This window comes from Apaloderma vittatum, unplaced genomic scaffold, assembly GCF_000703405.1.
Source record: "Apaloderma vittatum isolate BGI_N311 unplaced genomic scaffold, ASM70340v1 scaffold38066, whole genome shotgun sequence".
Classification (NCBI taxonomy): domain Eukaryota; kingdom Metazoa; phylum Chordata; class Aves; order Trogoniformes; family Trogonidae; genus Apaloderma; species Apaloderma vittatum.
Window position 1 is genome coordinate 1 of NW_009722909.1, and position 14732 is coordinate 14732.

Below are 14732 nucleotides of genomic sequence, written 5' to 3' on the forward strand. Positions count from 1 at the left end.
CCCTCGTACCATCACAATCCTTGCTGAGTCTTTGTTCTGGAAAGCCCAGCAGGCTTTTCCCATAGGGCCCAGCTGCAACAATTACCCAAGTTTCTGCTTCAGAGAAGCATAATATTAAAAAGTGTAACTAACTGACAAAAGACACTCTGCTGCCACTTGGTGTCTGAAATTTTCCAGCACCTTAAAACAAAGTCTTTACTATGCACGGGTATCACTTGCCGAGCAGCACGCGCGGACACGGTGCCTACGAGCTGCCTCTGAAAAAAAACTGCAACGGCACAAAGCTCCCCCTCCTGCTGCCAGACACAGGCAGTCACAGCATGGGTAAGAGAAGAAGCAAAAGCTGCCCCAGAGAGCCTCAGAACCACTCCTCTTAACCACAGACCTTCCCCGTGTCCTCCTGCTTTGCCAGGTTTCCCATCCTCTGCACCCAGAACTGGAATCTGCTTGAGGAAACTCAAATTTTGTCTGTTCTGGAGCCATTCAAAAGCTTCCCCAGTTGTTACCAGCTTGAGCTGACGGGCGAAGCTCCTCTCTGTCGGGTGACAGAAGCAGGTGTGATTTTGCCAGGACAAAATACAACCGGAAGACACACGAGGCTCCAGCATCAGGGTGAGATCTTGGTCTTTACACCAGCGCTGTGCTGCAGAAACAGCCCACTGAGGTTATGCTCTGGGGCAATTCACATATTTGCTTTCCGTTCACTAAATCCTCATTAGCAACCTAGACAAAACATAGCCTCCTGTACCATGTTGAGTGGTTTATTCAGACTAAATAAAGGTTTTGGAAAACTGATTTTAGTAAGAAAAATCAGCTGAGGAAAAAAAAAAAAGGAATACAGTGGCATTCACATCCCTAAATTTAATCAAAAAATTATCTGGCTCCCATTTTATTGTGAAATTTCCTCCTATGATCTGGGTTCCAATACCTAGTTACATTCCTCGTAAAGCCAGAGACCTGCCCACCTTACTCTGGCAAATCCTCGGCCCCTCGAGGGTTTCTCAGACCTGACCTCTCGCAAAGCTCACAGCCGCTGCTGCAACATTATCGATAGCTCGTGTAGCATAAAACCAAAATTAAAAACAGTTCAGAGACAACTTCTGGCTAAAAGGAAAATGACACACGGACGGGTGAGACCCAGGAACTGTATGGGCAGATGCTGTCACCGCAAGGACTCGCTGCTCTCCGCACGCTCAGCAGCTTCAGCCCCTGGAGACCAGCAGTGACCAAGCGAGCCCCAGCACCAAGGCCAGTCCCTTCCCACGGCGCCCACAGCACCGCGTGCTCCCGAGGCCCACGGAGAGCAAGGCCCCTCTCACAGAGCAGAGCTTTCTCAGACTTGTTTATCTCAGTTTACTGTTTTAAGCTTCTTGCTTGGTAGTTCCTGGTGGTTCTTGGCTTCTTTCCGTTTCTGGCAAGGTGCTTCCTTGTTCTCACCACCAGTCAGTTTGTCCAAGAACAGAGCGGTCTCCTTCAGGAGCCGCAGCTCCCGTTTTTCCTTCCGCTCCTCCATTTCTACGATGTCATCCGCGAACAAAGCCTTCAGAGGCGGGATCAGCTTTGGGATGGTCGAGAAGTCACCAAAACGGACCTGAAATACATCAAAAGCACCTGCATGAGAACGGCTGCTTGTTTTCTTTCCTCCCCTCCGTCCTTTCCCCTGCTTGAGTCACAGGGCACTGCCTCTCGCCCGGTGTGGAGCAGCCCCATCCTCCTGGATCATTTTCAGCTGCGCCGATGCCAGCGGGCAGCTCACCATTTCCAGCCCTACAGCAGTCAGGCTGCAGATCCCGTATGCCAAAGCTATTAAGACTTTTTGTTACATGAAGTGACGTGGACACGGCCCAGTTTCGATTGATCAGTGAGCTGCTCTCACTTCTACGATCACATTCGATCCAAGGATGACCGCTTTTGGATCCTGGACTTCTTTTGCAGAAAGCCGTTAAAGCAGCACTCCAGTTGAGAAGAGAGTGGGAACAGAAGGAAAACTGGGTTTTCAGCTGGGAGTAGCGTGCACAGAACAGGGGTGACACAGAGCAAGTACCCAGTACGTTAAAAGCGGACTTCTGTTCTCAGGAGCCATCAGAACCTGTCTCAAAGGTTGCTTCAAAGGAGGCTGCTCTTCAGGAGGAGATGGTGTATGGATACTCACCCCCTATTCTGCCCTGGTGAGACCACACCTGGAATACTGTGTCCAGTTTTGGGCTCCCCAATTCAAGAGAGACAGGGATACAGGCTGCCCAGAGAGGTTGTGGAGTCTCCTTCTCCGGTGACTTTCAAATCCCACCTGGATGCATTCCCATGTGACCTGCCCTAGGGGGTCCTGCCTTGCAGGGGGGTTGGACTGGATGATCTCTAGAGGTCCCTTCCAACCCCCAACATTCTATGATTCTATGATAGATTACAAACGGAGAGTTTAATTCATGAGCAGGCATCCCAAAGGAACGCTGAAACCCTTCCCATAGCCTGGCTCAAAGCTCCCAACTTACCCTCATATGATCAAACGCAATTCCAACCTTCTCACTGAAGTCTTCGCTGAACAGTGGGATCTTGGCATACCTCTGGCTGAAGTGGTTGAGCATGATGAACTCCGCGTTCATCTTCATCCCTGTCTGAATCGCCTGGGAGGTTGTGCTGCCAAAGGAACAGCACACCACAGTCACACACAGCCTGGCTCGTGCTGCTCCTCCAACATTTGATATTTGCATTTGACATTGCATCACGCCACCAGCCAACACCAGGTACCACCCAACGCCTGCGGAGCCTGAGCACGGTGTGTCCCAGCTCTTCACAGGCACACCCAGGCACCCCTTCCTTGAGTGATCTGTGCTGCTGGCAAGTCTCTGACTTCCAAGTGCCTCAGTGCGGGAAAGCAGCTCTAAATTCTGAGAGCTCTGTATTTAAGAGCTCCGCAAGCTGGGGACAGGGTGTCATTCAAATGCCTGTCCCAGGGGTGCCAGCAAGTCCAGCTCTCTTACACTGTAACTCATATATAGTTCTGAGAAGCTGCTCTCCAGTCTCCTCAGCTTTTCTTGAGGCCAGCGCCCAGTTTGAATTGCGGGGTTACCTGCAGAGATAACTTTTCCAGCTCTTAAGCTTAGTCCTGATATGTAAGCAAGCAGAGGGCCTTTCCTTTGGGCTAGTCTAGCTGTAAAGTTACTACAGTCTACTTGAAAGCTTTCATCATTTCTCTTTGGGGATATTTAGAGGAGCTGTGAGGGGATTACAGAGCTGGTGCAATGAGCAACACATCAGTTTTAGGCTGAAGCACTCCTGTGTACACCAGAACCACCCACAGGACTTGGGGCCTTCAAGAGCACCTCCAGGGACAAAACCCAACTCGCATCTTTGCCTTCCTGACAGTGAGAGACAGCAGAACACATCCCACCTGTGCGTCTTCTCTATAGCTTCCTTCTCCATGCCATCTTCCAGTGTTGCTTCATGGATCAGCAGGGTAGCATTTTTACCTGTGTAAAACAATCATATGTTCAGTTTTCAGTTGAATACACAGTAGTTCAACTGCCTATACGAGCTCTCAATCCCCCCTGCCCCTTAACGCCTCGTGCTTCAGGTACAGCACCAAGGGTTTGGGGGTGCCCACTTTGGATACTACAGTTTGAGCCTTTCTCCAAGAGATTCTTCAAGCAGAGGGTTTTTGTCACCTACCCATTTGTACTAAGGCCATGCAGGGCATTGTGTCACCAGAATAGACTACTTTCCAGCCGGATTTGTGGACCATTGAACATGCAAAAGCATTTTTACAGTGCTGGACTTCACAAGTCTGAAACTGAACAAGGATACAAGTGTTAGACCTCCGGTCCCCTTCTTGCCCATCGCAGCAACTGACCCTGCCAGCTCAGGAGCTTACCTCAGCCAAGTCGTAGTTCTCTAACAGAGAACTGACAAACCATTTGGCTTTAGGTTTGGTGTTCTCACAGCCTTTCACAAGAGACTGGGAAGTAATCATTCTGTGAGGGAGGCGAGAAGAGAGAACTAAGGACAGGTACAAAGTAAAACCCGGTCTTATCTTTCAGCAGCCCATTTCTCCTTCTAAGTCTATTGCCTTAGAGACAAGGTGCTTTTAAGCACCTATCCCGTGCTTTCACTAACAAGTGCCTCAGTAACTCATCTAACCATTTCTTCCCCCATGCCAAATGCTCTCTTCTCCAGGAATCTTGACCCACTTGCCCAATTCCCCTTTCCCAAGGAGAAGGAAAGCCAGCACATAAGCCTTCATCAAGTAGCATAACTGAGTAAGAAACGCTATCCTTTCTTTTGCAAACTGCACATCCTAGTTCTAATCACAGTGGGAAGAGTCAGAGTCACCTTCAACAAAGGGGTGGGGGGAATGGATTGCCTTGAGCAAGGACCCACACCAAGGACACTTCTCCATATACCACACAGAACACTCACTTGATGTCTCCGAGAATCTCTTCACAGTGGTTGTGGTACTCGTGTAACCAAGGCATGATCTGTTCAGGTGCTACCAGAAACAGAGGGCTGAAAGGCTGACCAAGGGCTGCCTGGAAAAGCAACGGCAGAGGGGTTAACGAAAATAAAATCAGTAGTAAGCGTACACCAAACGAGAGAGAAGAAATACCCAGGGAAGAAATGGTGCTTTCCTACTACTCAGAAGTTCCCCTCCCGCCAAGGCAAGTTCAGGAGCAGTGACACAAGAGCACTACTTACAAAAGCTCTCCGCCTCTCCATCAGGATGTTTAACAAGCCCTGCAAAGGGAATGAACAAAACAGCAAGCTGTAGGCAGGAATATCTGGGGCCTGAGTGGCAACAGTGCTACCACGGCTCAGCAAGCTGCACTTTTTGGAAAGCCTATAGTCAGAAATGCATGATTACTGCTTTTTGTATAACCCCAACTTGCTGCGCTGCTGTAACACCATCACTGCTTGTGCCTCTGGCTGGTGGCCAGCAGCTCAAAACACAGCCCCTCAGTCCTTCACAGTGCTGGTCCCAGAAGAAGGATGGAGAGCAGGAAGTCTCTACCCAACATCTCAGACCCCGCATGGTTTCTAGACACAAGACAGCAGACCAGCAAACAGCCAGCCTTGATCGGGCCCAACCTAAGAGAGACCAAATGGTCCTTCTGTGACTGTTTATTGTAAAGCATTGAAGGGAGCGGGGTTGGACACCACTAACAAAATTACAGCTCTGGACGATGCTGGCAAGTCTGCAGGGACCTCTAACAGGAAGGAAAAGGGGATCAGAAACACAGACAGATTCCCCAGTAGTGCCTTGGGAATGCAGAGAGGAACTGCAGCCCTAACAGCAGGGCAGCCTACAGTCGTCATCTGCAGCTGCATCTGAATCCCGAACAGCGGAGCATGCCGGCACAGGCCCCTTCTCCTTCCATCGACCTACCGAATGATGGTCGGTGTGCATGTGAGACACAAAAACAGCTACTATGTTACACAGCACTTGGTCAACTTGCTCTCCATAGTGCCGACAGAGCTGTCCAAACGTTCCTTCTCCACAGTCCAAGAGCAGGGATCGGGTAGAGCTAACAAGACAAGTGACAAAGACATTTAACAGCCACTGTACGAGCTCTGACGTACACCTCTGTTCAGGGAGGGTGATATTTTAGATTAGAGGGCCAAGAGCTCCTGGTGCTCTACACCTCTAAATGCTACTCGAGTCCTATTAGCTAATAGCTTTAGAAAAACTGTTCTGTCTGTACAGCTCACTCTGGTCTTGTGTTCATGCTGAGCACATCCTTGGGCAGATGGTAAAATGCCTGAAGCCATTAAATGTTTGGCTTTAGAGGTGGCTCTCAAGTCTTCCCCACCTACAGAGAGCAGTGCCTGAAACTGAAGTCCTATAGACTCCGCAACAGGAGCGCCTTCCATGCGTCGTCAACACACTGGACAGAACAGCCCTTGGGCACCATCCTCTTGAGGCACTGAGCCTCTCCAAGCAGAGTGCATGGCCCTGGGATTTACCTGGTATTTACCAGCGTGGAACTGACATTTCGGATTTTCATCGGAATTGCAGATCCTGTTCCCAAGAACACAATTTCAGGATAAGCACTTACATTTCCTGGAGAAAACACACAACAAGGATTTGTAAGTAAGTATTACCTGCATACTGCCCAGTCAGACACCATTTAGTTCAACCATCTGGTAACTCCAGAGCCACGTGTCCAGCACGTTCCTTTTTGTCTCCCTCATCCTTCAGCAGCCAAGTTGGCAAGGCAAGACAGAAGACAGAACAAGCATCACCAAGGAAACACCTCACAGTGCAAAACTGCATATCCACAGCTGGGCAAACAGGAACTCTGCTCACTGTCTGTGACAGAGCTGGCAGCTCAAGAGAGACCTGAGCCCTGTTCTACGGTGCCCTGACTCTCTCTGGAATCAGGATCCAGACAGTGAGCAAGCGGTGCTGTGTCACACTATGAAAGCCTCACTGCCAACAGGACAACTGAGATCCAGAGGAGAGTGCCCCACAGGGAGCAGTTTCTACAGCAAGACTTCTCCCAGACATAGGGACTCATCTAAGGCTGCTACAACAGCATTCAACATGAGCAAAGCTCTGGGCAGCTCGGAGAAATAACACACAGGTACTTTGTCTCTAATTTCCCTCAAGAGCGCTCAATCCCCAAACCGAGCAGCTTTAGAAAACCAGAAGCACAAGGCTGTGTAAATCCAACCGAAATGAGGTAACTCAGGTTGCGCTAAGCCTGTCCCCTGCACAGCTCCAGGAGGAGTTCAGTGCGCCTCTCAGAGGGCAGAAAAACTGAAATAGAGCTCTGTCTGGGCTCCAGAGCAGTACGTCACCGAGACCTCCTACTTCCCATTACACCAAACCAAGCTGCTGATCCTTACCTGGCAGAACAGACAGGCTTTCTTTGCACTCCTTCACACGCGTCTGGAAGTCAGGGAGCTCCAAGGCTTCACTAACAAAAGCGTCATGATCGCAAACAGTCACAGCATCTCTGAAAGAACAGGCCATAGATGAGGATGGGGCAGGGCAGAAGTGACAAAAATGCTCTTCCCAGAGCAAAGTGCCAAGGCAGCCTTACAACAAAGGGTCAGATGCTCCTCCAAGTTCTATTTTGAGGGGTGGGGAAGATATATCCCACGACTGTGGTGTGCATCAAAAAGGTCTGGCTGGGCTGAGCCACGTCACAGAAATAATCATTCCACCACACTGGAGAAGCTCCTGGAATCATGCTGTGTTCCCCTGTGCTGTCTGAAGCCTGAGAGCTTCCAGACACTAGAGGGAGCACAGAGACTCCTGAAAGAGGATCAATCACCCAAAAAGGCTCCAGGCACCACTCAAAATCAGAAAGGAGCCAGTTTGGGTCCTGCATCAGAGCATGTGCATTACTGCAGGCCTTCAGACACCTTAAGCAGAGCAACTGAAACTCTTCTTGGCACCAAGGTCCTCCTATTCCACCAAACAGAGCCTGAAATTTGAGCCATCGCAGCTGGCATGCCCTTGCAGCATGTGGTCCCCTGCCCTTATCCTCTTCGAGCAGCTTCGCTTTCTTCCCCATAAAACTAGCAACAGCAGAAAAGCCCGCAACTGTTTAACCACCTGAGCCCTTCAGCTCTGATACCATTTGAAGAGCCAGAAAGCCTGATAAGCCTTTCACCAGGCTCCCCAAAAGGTCTCTCTGCTACAGACACTGCTGGGGGCACAGCACAGGAAGTCGAAACAAAGGACAGTGGTTCACTCAGCTATGTCATGTTGTGCACCTTGTCTGAGATTTCTGGGGACAGGGACAGCCCTCATAAGACACAGCTAATGGCTCGGCAGTACCCTAGCAGCATTGCCAGGAAGGATCTAGAAAGCATGCTGACACGTTGTCCTTGCTCAGCGCAGGCTCACGCTGAAAAGCTGCTTCAAATCAACTCCCCAGAACTGGTAAACTGAAGATTCCCACTGACCTCTGCCACTCCTGCTGTGGCCTGAAGTGGTATTTCAAGAGGCACTCTCCTCGCACGATGGGCACACTACACACAGCCTCCTCCTCCTGCAGGGAGAGCGACAGTAAACACGTTCTTCACTCGGGACCATGAGGTACACGCAAGCAAGCAGGGCCTGACCTACCTTGCTGTGGTAGGTGGTGAGTAGAGGGAAGATCTCGGGGTGGATGAGGTTCAGCTGAGTTTGGATCTTGTAGCTGCGTGGGTTGTGCACTGCAGATGAGTTTTCATTGAGCACTAAGTGCTGAGTTCGAGGGCCAAACCTGTAAGAGGACAATAAAACCACAACAGCTTCAGCCCCACGTTAGAGTCAGGCACACGTGCACGCCTGAGCCATTAGCTCAATGGAGCCAGCAGAGCCTGGCTGCAAGCAAACAGGTATTTCTGCTCTGAGAAAAACATCTGCACAGTAAGATCAAGCTGCTGCCCAACAGCAACATGAAACCATGTAATGAGAAAGGATTACCTACCTTTCCAGCCACTGCTGGTAGCGGCTGTCTCTAAGCACTGACTCTGGAGTCATGTGAATAACCAAGGCCACCTGGTTCTCAGGGAGTCCTTCCTGGTACCTGGGGCACATTCAAACACAAAGAACAAACACTTGCGCTTTGGTCCTCCATCATCTTGGCATCCCCGCCCCTCTCCCATCTTAGTGCCAGCAGCTTTGCCCCCCACTGAAGCAAGCAGAGTACAGATGTTAAGAGCACAGCCCAGCAGCTCCAGGCTCCACACTGCAGTGAGCGCAAGGCTCCATGAACAAGGATCCCCCTATCCAGGGCGATGGACTTCCTCTCCTCCAAGAACATCTGTAGAGCCCTTCAGAAGCCTAACACACTTCTTCCCTATAGAGATGTTACGTGCAGCCCAGGCTTCCACCACACAGGGAAGCAGCAGTCTCTGCTCCCCAGCAAGCCTCCAGTGCATGTTTCCTTCTCTGGAGGCCCCTGAGGGAAGGAAAGCCAGGGACACTTATTGAACCACACGTGTCCTGCCTTTGCTAAAGCCTCAAAATGCACCACAGGTCCTTTCATGCATCTCTAGTTCCTTAACAGTGCCCAAGGGATCAGACTTCAGCCTCAAGAACCACAGAACACGAACTTCTCTTTGGCAAAGCTCAGCACAGACGCCTTTCCCCAAACACTCCAGGTGACCCAGGCTTGCTACCTTCGGAAGGTCTCGTTTTCACAGACAGCATCCACAAAGCCCTCATGAGGACACTCCAGCACGATGAACACTGGGCCGGGATCTGTAGGCGTGCACAGTTCTTCAGGGAAGAGCTGCAGGCAGATACACAAAGATGACACCACAACTAAGCTATAAAGGTCTTCTCGCATCTTTAGGTCCGATTTTGGCATCTGGTCTATCAGCCAGCTCCCAGCAGGCAGCTCCAAGCAGGCTCTCTCAATGCTCAAACCAGTCACTGCAGCTCTTGTTCCCTTTCTCTCTCATTACTTACACAAGTCTGCATTTCACTTTGTAACAACAAATCCCAACCCTGATCTCAGAGCAAATCACAATCCAATGTAAGGAAGGCAATTCTAGCAGCTTCTAGGCTCCCACAGGTGGTAGCAAAAGTATACTTAAGGAAAAAAAGAAAAAAAAAGCTTTGTAAAATTCTTATGACACAAAGATATGCCAATCCTATCTCCCAGGTCGGGAGCGTCACTTGCAGATCATCCAGAACGTGGCCAGAACTGGCTCTGCCCCTCAACTCAGACTAGTGTTTGAGTGATTCCAATCCTGTATGCAGGAACCACTGAGCTTCTTTTGGTCTAAGATGTGCAAACAGAGGAAGGAGGGAGTGGTAGTTACACAGGGAGTCAAACCCCAGACTTAAAACACACAGGGATAAACTCCACAAGTTCACTCCTAGACCTATATCAGCTTTGGGGAACAGAGATGAAGCAGCTCTGGCTGCAGACATACAGCCATACCCACAAACTAATCGATTTCAGCATACTTCCCTAATCACACCTTTCCAATGGCCCCACACTTGCCCTGCATGGGAGGCACATCCAGCAACAACCTGGGGCTGGAACACTAACTGGTCACTAACCAAAAGCACCCACTTGAAGCTCAAGGCCAGCAAAACTCATGCCAATCTCTTAGTAGAGATGAGATGGAACAGGTAAACAACTACCATCCACCTGTGCCTTAAGAATGGGTCTCAGGAAAGACCAATAAACACAGCTCAGTCCCTAGCGGTAGGCAAAATATTGCACACAAAGGGATTGCTACCCTGGGAGCCCAGGAAAGGAGGGAGGATGGCAAAGCCACAGCAGAAAGCACACATACATCTTACCTCTCTGCCTTCAAAAGTGATGCTCTCCCCATTCTTAAGAGCTGTAATTATGGGAAGAATGGCTGGAGTTCCCCTGAAAACAAGGCCACAGAAATATTCAGCCTGCCAATATCGACATTCCCGGTGTTGCCCCACCACCCAGGCTGGGATATTGTACTCACACTGGCAGACCCATCTCCTGCGCTTTAGCTGCTAGGAATTTTCCCTTCTTTGGGTGAACCTGAAAAGAGTTAAATAAGACAGAATTACCAGTCAAATAAAGATGTCCAGGAAACTAGATCCATAAACTTCCATTTTAAGTTTTCCCCACAGGTCAAGTAAACTCTTTTTTTTCATCTCAGTTCCACAGTCCGTAGTATAATTTACCCTCAAAAAGCTTTTACGAGGCTTTCAGGTTTCCAAGATCACACTGCTGCTTTTTGCTTCCTTCTTTGACCAAGCAAGCAGGACAGAATTCCTGACTGTAAGCATTAAGAATGGAAGCTGCGTCCTTGTAACTGGCTGATCTATAAAGAACACTTCTAAAAAAAAAAACCATACCTAATTTTTACACATTCTCACTCATGTCAAAATTACTCTGACCTCTAAAAAGTAGAATCAGAAAATAGCTTTTACGTTGTCTCCAATTAAATCTATTTAGCGAGATGAAATGTCCCAGTGACGTCAGGAAGCATTTCTTTACAGAGAGAGTGGTCAAACCCCAGAACTGGCTTCCTAGAGAGGTGGTTGATGTCCCAAGTCAGTGTTTAGGAGATAACACCCTTAATAACACACTTGAACTTTTGGTCAGCCCCGAAGCAGTCAGGCAGCAGGACGAGATGATCATTGTAGGTCCCTCCCAGCTGAAAAGCTCTACTCCATTCTGTATTGATTCAGAGACCTTTGTGCCCAAGCTTACCTTACAAAGGAAAGCCATCACCAGCTCGGAACGCCTGCTTGCACCTTTCTGTTCATCACCTGTAAAAGAGAGCAAAACTACTCAGAATCATCGCTGACCATTTTTCTTAGAACCAAAACATGTCAATGTTTGCTAAAGCATTCAGCCAGCTTGGAGCCCAGCAGCAAAATGTTACAAGCACCTAAGGCCAAAGAGCCCACAGTTTTAGCTAAAATAAACCAAAATAAAGCTCAAAATTGAAAAATAATCAGCTCCAACATCCACTTGGAATTAAATCACAAAGGCTGAAGCACCCATTCCAGCCAGGGACAAACTACTGCAAGGAATAATCACACCCCAAGCAGCAACAACATCCAATTTCTAGGCCTTATTAGTTCTGTGTCATCTTCCAAAGTACCAGAACTCTTTCTGCTCCATTTAACACTTCAGCTGAGCTTCTCTAAAGACCTCACTTCCACAGAGCAAACAGTTCAGAGAACTTATCCCTCATTTGGTGTTACTCCACTAAAGTTAACAAGGTCATTCCATCTTTTTCACCTGTTTTCTTTGGGCTTCCTTTTTCCTTGCCCTCCTCCAAACCTTGCTGTGCAGCTTTTGGGGATCCAGGCCCTGTGTTCCCTTTAGGGCTATTTCCACCTTGACTCAGTGCTCGAGGACTCTGAGGCAACATCGTTTCAGCAGCTGGTGGTTTTCCTGTCCCAAATCCAACGAAACCAGATAAAGATCACTCAATCAAAAGGGACAAACAGGAAAAGCATGTGTTAGCATTCCCTCTTCCACAACTGTCATGCCTGAACTGCACCAGAATACAGAGCTCTCCTCCCATCTGAGTTTCACTCACGTACTCCAGTCACTTAATTCACGAGTCGCACATCACCCACATCCTTTAGATCGTCTCTAAAGTCTATCAGGCCTGTGCCTGTACTCTAAGCGTCACAGTCTGCCACAATAAGAAAATTCAGCTGAGAAAGCCAAACTCAGTGATGCTTCACACGTTATTTTATACACCCACACCTAAAGGAGCCAACCAACTCAGCAGGTTGCACTTTGTTGAAAGAAATCCTTCTCCTGAGTAAAACATGCAAATTAATAAACTTCTAACTCAGGCTTGCAGACAGAAGCCACTCCTTTGACCTCCTTAAGTGTGGTTACTGAACAAGTGCCTCTCCTGTCCGACTCCAGCGCTGCACGCTCACCTGTAAGAGGTATTTGGTACACTGTCATCGTCTCGTCCTTGTACTCGGGCTCTGTATGCAACTGCACAGCTGGAAAGAGATCAGAAACTAGCATTAATGACTCCAGAGAGTCATACTCTGCAAGAACTTATATCAGGAAAATACCTTTCTTATTTCTCAAACAAACCCTGCTGAATGTCCCTCTTCCCTTTCTCTGCCCAACTGCAAAGAGCAATGAATAATTAAAGTTCTTAAAAGCTCATCATCCACAAAAAGTAGTCCATGATGCCATGGTAAGCAAGTTTACCGGAAGACTCTGGAAGCAAACTGCCTTCAGCGTGCTCTAAAGCTGAATGCTGTCTATTAGCCAGTCAGACTGGCAGCAGCCTACAAGAATCAGAGCTGGAAACACTATTTTATACCCAGGCAGTTCTTCTGCTGGATTTGAACAGTGTATCCAAGCAAAACAAACGTTTGAAACTTTTTTTGAACCATCTAAACCACAGGCACTTATTCCGAAGCTGTTACACAATGCAGCCATGGCTACAGCTGTAACAAAAGCAAGTTAAAAGTTCACATTCGCTACACATCACTGACCTACATACCTAAATCCATCCTCTTCAGGGGCCCAGGGAAGAGTCGAATCGCTTTCAAGTAGTTTTGCTGGAAAAAAGACAGCCTGTCAGAAGCCTGTGCCCAATAAGTACAATTACAAACACGGCTTTCAGGAGTTACAGTTACCTTCGGTGAAGCCAAAGGCTCAACGCCCAGTCCGGCAGCACACGGCCAGACAGAAAGCACTGGGTGAGTGTTCCACCTCCAGTGGGCATTACTCATTTAGAAAAAGAAGGGAAAATAATGAAGCACTCGCTCCAATCCCTTCCATCAACATAACTAGTCATCAGATATTGCAAGGAAATAAAGGACCGGAAATCTGAAGCCTAGACATTGCATCAGGCTGGCAAGGATGGCATTAAGCAGGAGATCGGAGACCAAGATTCTATTAACAAACGGGGAGGGAGCAGGCAGGAGAACAAAGGATGCCATTTTGCCAAAAATGTGATTTACTAGAATATTAGCTGACAAGACAGTTGTAAGCAGCAGAAGTGTGACGCTGTTCTGTGCGTAACTGATTTGCTTTTTAAAGCTGGCCCTGCCTGCAGAACCTTTGGGCTGGCACTAACTCAGACCAGCACTTCACACTTGTACGATGATTCACTCTTTTGACACCAGCTCCCCAGTCCCCAGGTAAGCTCTAACATCTGAAGGGTTCACTCTCCTGGCTCTGAGCTTCCTCTACTTACCAGCTTTGGTGGCCCTAAGAAAACACATCTTTGGAGCCCCATAGCCTTCAAGGTGAGAATCATACCTGAAAGAAAGCAGAGAAACAGCTTTATCACAGTCTCATAAGCTGCTGGTAGACCACGGAAAAAAAAGGTGCTTCTCAGGAGTGCTGGGCCTCTCTCTGAAGGCCGGAATTGAACTCAGATCCGCACTGAATTTTGTGTCAGTTTTAACAAGTCACTTATCTCCACAGATAAATAAAACACCTACAAATCTCAGTAGTCACAATTTGGAGCAAGTCACCTGAACAGATTGTTAATGTCCTTCTTTCTTGGAGATTTCCTAAATTTTGACACATGAGATCCTAATTGGCCTGTTCTAATCTCACCCTGCTTTGAGGATAACTGTGAGCCAGAAATCTTTGTAGGGCCCTTGGAACTCAAATTAGGCTGACTTACAAACAGCTCTGTGTTGGTAGCGTCATGCTGGTAATGCCTTCTACTTCAGATTTTTGGAAGACAGAGCCATGCAGGCTGGAGAGGCTGCACCTCTTTCACCACGTGTCTGCCTCCACTGTCGCAGAGAGCACGTTGCAGCTGGAAGCACTGCAGAGCCCCACCTGCAATCCAGCCGACATAGCTTCTCCTCCCTCCACCACCGAAAAAAAGACCCCACGCACCACCCACCAGGCAGCTCAAAAAGCCACCACCTCTAGCCTAGACCACTATGCCTGGTGGCTGGACCTTGGGAGAGGAATTAAAGGCCAGCATGGATAGGGCTCAGAGCAACCTGGCCCAGGTGTCCCTGCCTACAACAGGGTTGCTGGAACGAGATGATATTTAAGATCCCTTCCAACCCAAAACATTCTATGATTCTATGAAATCAGCTTTTGCAGCAGTATGCCAACAAGTGTAGTTGTACAGCTGCACTGTGCCCACCCACGTTGGCCCAGGCCACTCGGCTGAGGAAGATGCTGTCCAGGTGGGAGATCTTCAGCCTAAGGGGCAAGACGGGGATGGGTGGGAGCTGAGCAGAGGCCGAGGCAGTCCCGGCGTGGGTTGTGTTCCCCCCGGGTCGTTCCCACTTACTTGTGCTCCTGCATGGCGCGCTGCGTGCCCTCGCCGCA

The 14732-nt window shown here is 48.8% G+C and overlaps 1 protein-coding gene across 1 annotated transcript; it reads right to left on the minus strand.

The window, feature by feature from the left end:
- Nucleotides 1-1337: 1337 nt before the first annotated feature.
- Nucleotides 1338-14726, minus strand: ELAC2 (elaC ribonuclease Z 2). Its single transcript, XM_009871925.1, has 23 exons — nt 14695-14726; nt 14528-14603; nt 13627-13713; nt 12928-12985; nt 12344-12412; nt 11685-11840; nt 11148-11206; nt 10411-10469; nt 10250-10322; nt 9112-9224; nt 8418-8516; nt 8072-8210; nt 7909-7994; nt 6841-6950; nt 5956-6052; nt 5378-5516; nt 4690-4728; nt 4414-4523; nt 3869-3968; nt 3667-3787; nt 3389-3467; nt 2490-2634; nt 1338-1591 (listed from the first exon to the last, which is right to left on the minus strand). Exons 1-23 carry the CDS (start codon nt 14706-14708, stop codon nt 1349-1351), a joined length of 2271 nt encoding a protein of 756 aa, XP_009870227.1. The 5' UTR covers nt 14709-14726; the 3' UTR covers nt 1338-1348.
- Nucleotides 14727-14732: the final 6 nt, after the last annotated feature.

Bases quoted from the DNA above. Each gene is read 5' to 3' on its own strand.
- ELAC2 (XM_009871925.1), bottom strand. The intron at 10,323-10,410 runs GTGAGTACAATA...CCTTGTTTTCAG, and splicing joins CAGGAGATGGGTCTGCCAGT to GGGAACTCCAGCCATTCTTC. The intron at 3,468-3,666 runs GTAGGTGACAAA...TGTTTTACACAG, and splicing joins CATGGCCTTAGTACAAATGG to GTAAAAATGCTACCCTGCTG.